Genomic DNA, 1,017 nt, shown 5'->3' with positions numbered 1-1,017 from the left:
GTATAGATTCCATACGTTTTCTCGCTGGCGCCACCGAAGCCGTGTAATTCCATCTTTATTGCGGACTCGATTACTATCCTGCATAGGAACCAGGTCTTGTTCCGTAATGGTAACTGAGGATAACATCTGTTTCATTCTTAATGTATGTCTGCTGGAGGACATTCGTCCCAATTGATCTTGCATTACCAAACCCGTTGTAGCAGCTTCTTTGCCCGATCAGCGGGACAAACAATTCCAGCGAGTCGTAATTTTGGCGATTTCGCAGCTGATCACTCGTTTCGCGAATAGAGGGAGGTGGTGGGTGTAGCCTCAATTGAGTAGAGGGTGAAATCGTCGACGGAGTTTCAGAAAACGTCACGAGTTTTCAATATCGAATGACGTCTGTGCTTAGCTTGGAAAGGATGATGTCCATAAGAATAGTGTCTGACGTGTTGGCGCTCCTAAGTTCGTCAACGCGCGTAGATATTGCTTGATCGTATCGACCAAATACTCCAGGGTTTTCGACGATTCCTTGGTCAGCTTAGGATAGTTTTGAATCGCGTTCCAGTGACGTAGATCGAGGTTAGGTTCTGGACAGTCGAACTTCTCCTTCAGAATGGCGATTGCGTGGGTGTAATTAGCGTCAGCAGTGTTCAACGATCGAATGCAGTACGCGGATTTTCCCATTACAGTGGACCGGAGATACTGTAGCTTTTGTACGGGTGTCAAATAGTCGGTGCGTTCCATTTCTACAGAGAAGATGTCGTAGAAAATATTCCAACTTTCCATGGCTCCGTCGAATGTGGGTAAATGCAGTTGTGTCACTTTAATCGCCATCGGCCCAGAGATTGCGGATGATCTGCCATTTATGAATGTCTAGGAGAGGTGATGTTCGTTCACTGTCGACGAGATTCGTTAATCGTGCGACGAGAGCGCGATATTCGCGTAGTGCATCGAATCGGCGCCCGTGTTCATCGTCGTCGAACTCCCCTAACTCGTTCTGGATAACCTTGAACAAGATTCACATGTCGTCGATAG

General features: G+C 47.1%; 1 protein-coding gene across 1 annotated transcript; it reads right to left on the bottom strand.

Annotated features, from left to right (window-relative positions):
* Window positions 1–387: 387 nt before the first annotated feature.
* On the bottom strand, window positions 388–816 carry LOC132915364 (uncharacterized). The gene has a single exon (XM_060975167.1). It carries the CDS (start codon window positions 814–816, stop codon window positions 388–390), a length of 429 nt encoding a protein of 142 aa, XP_060831150.1.
* Between the last annotated feature and the right edge of the window lie 201 nt (window positions 817–1,017).

The sequence above is a fragment of the Bombus pascuorum genome, chromosome 16 (assembly GCF_905332965.1).
Source record: "Bombus pascuorum chromosome 16, iyBomPasc1.1, whole genome shotgun sequence".
Classification (NCBI taxonomy): domain Eukaryota; kingdom Metazoa; phylum Arthropoda; class Insecta; order Hymenoptera; family Apidae; genus Bombus; species Bombus pascuorum.
Note: the sequence above shows the minus strand (reverse complement) of the source record. Positions and strands in the feature narration are given on the sequence as shown.

What these genes read in the sequence shown, in the direction of transcription:
- LOC132915364 (XM_060975167.1), bottom strand. Translation starts at nt 816, where the DNA reads ATGGCGATTAAAGTGACACAACTGCATTTACCCACATTCGACGGAGCC.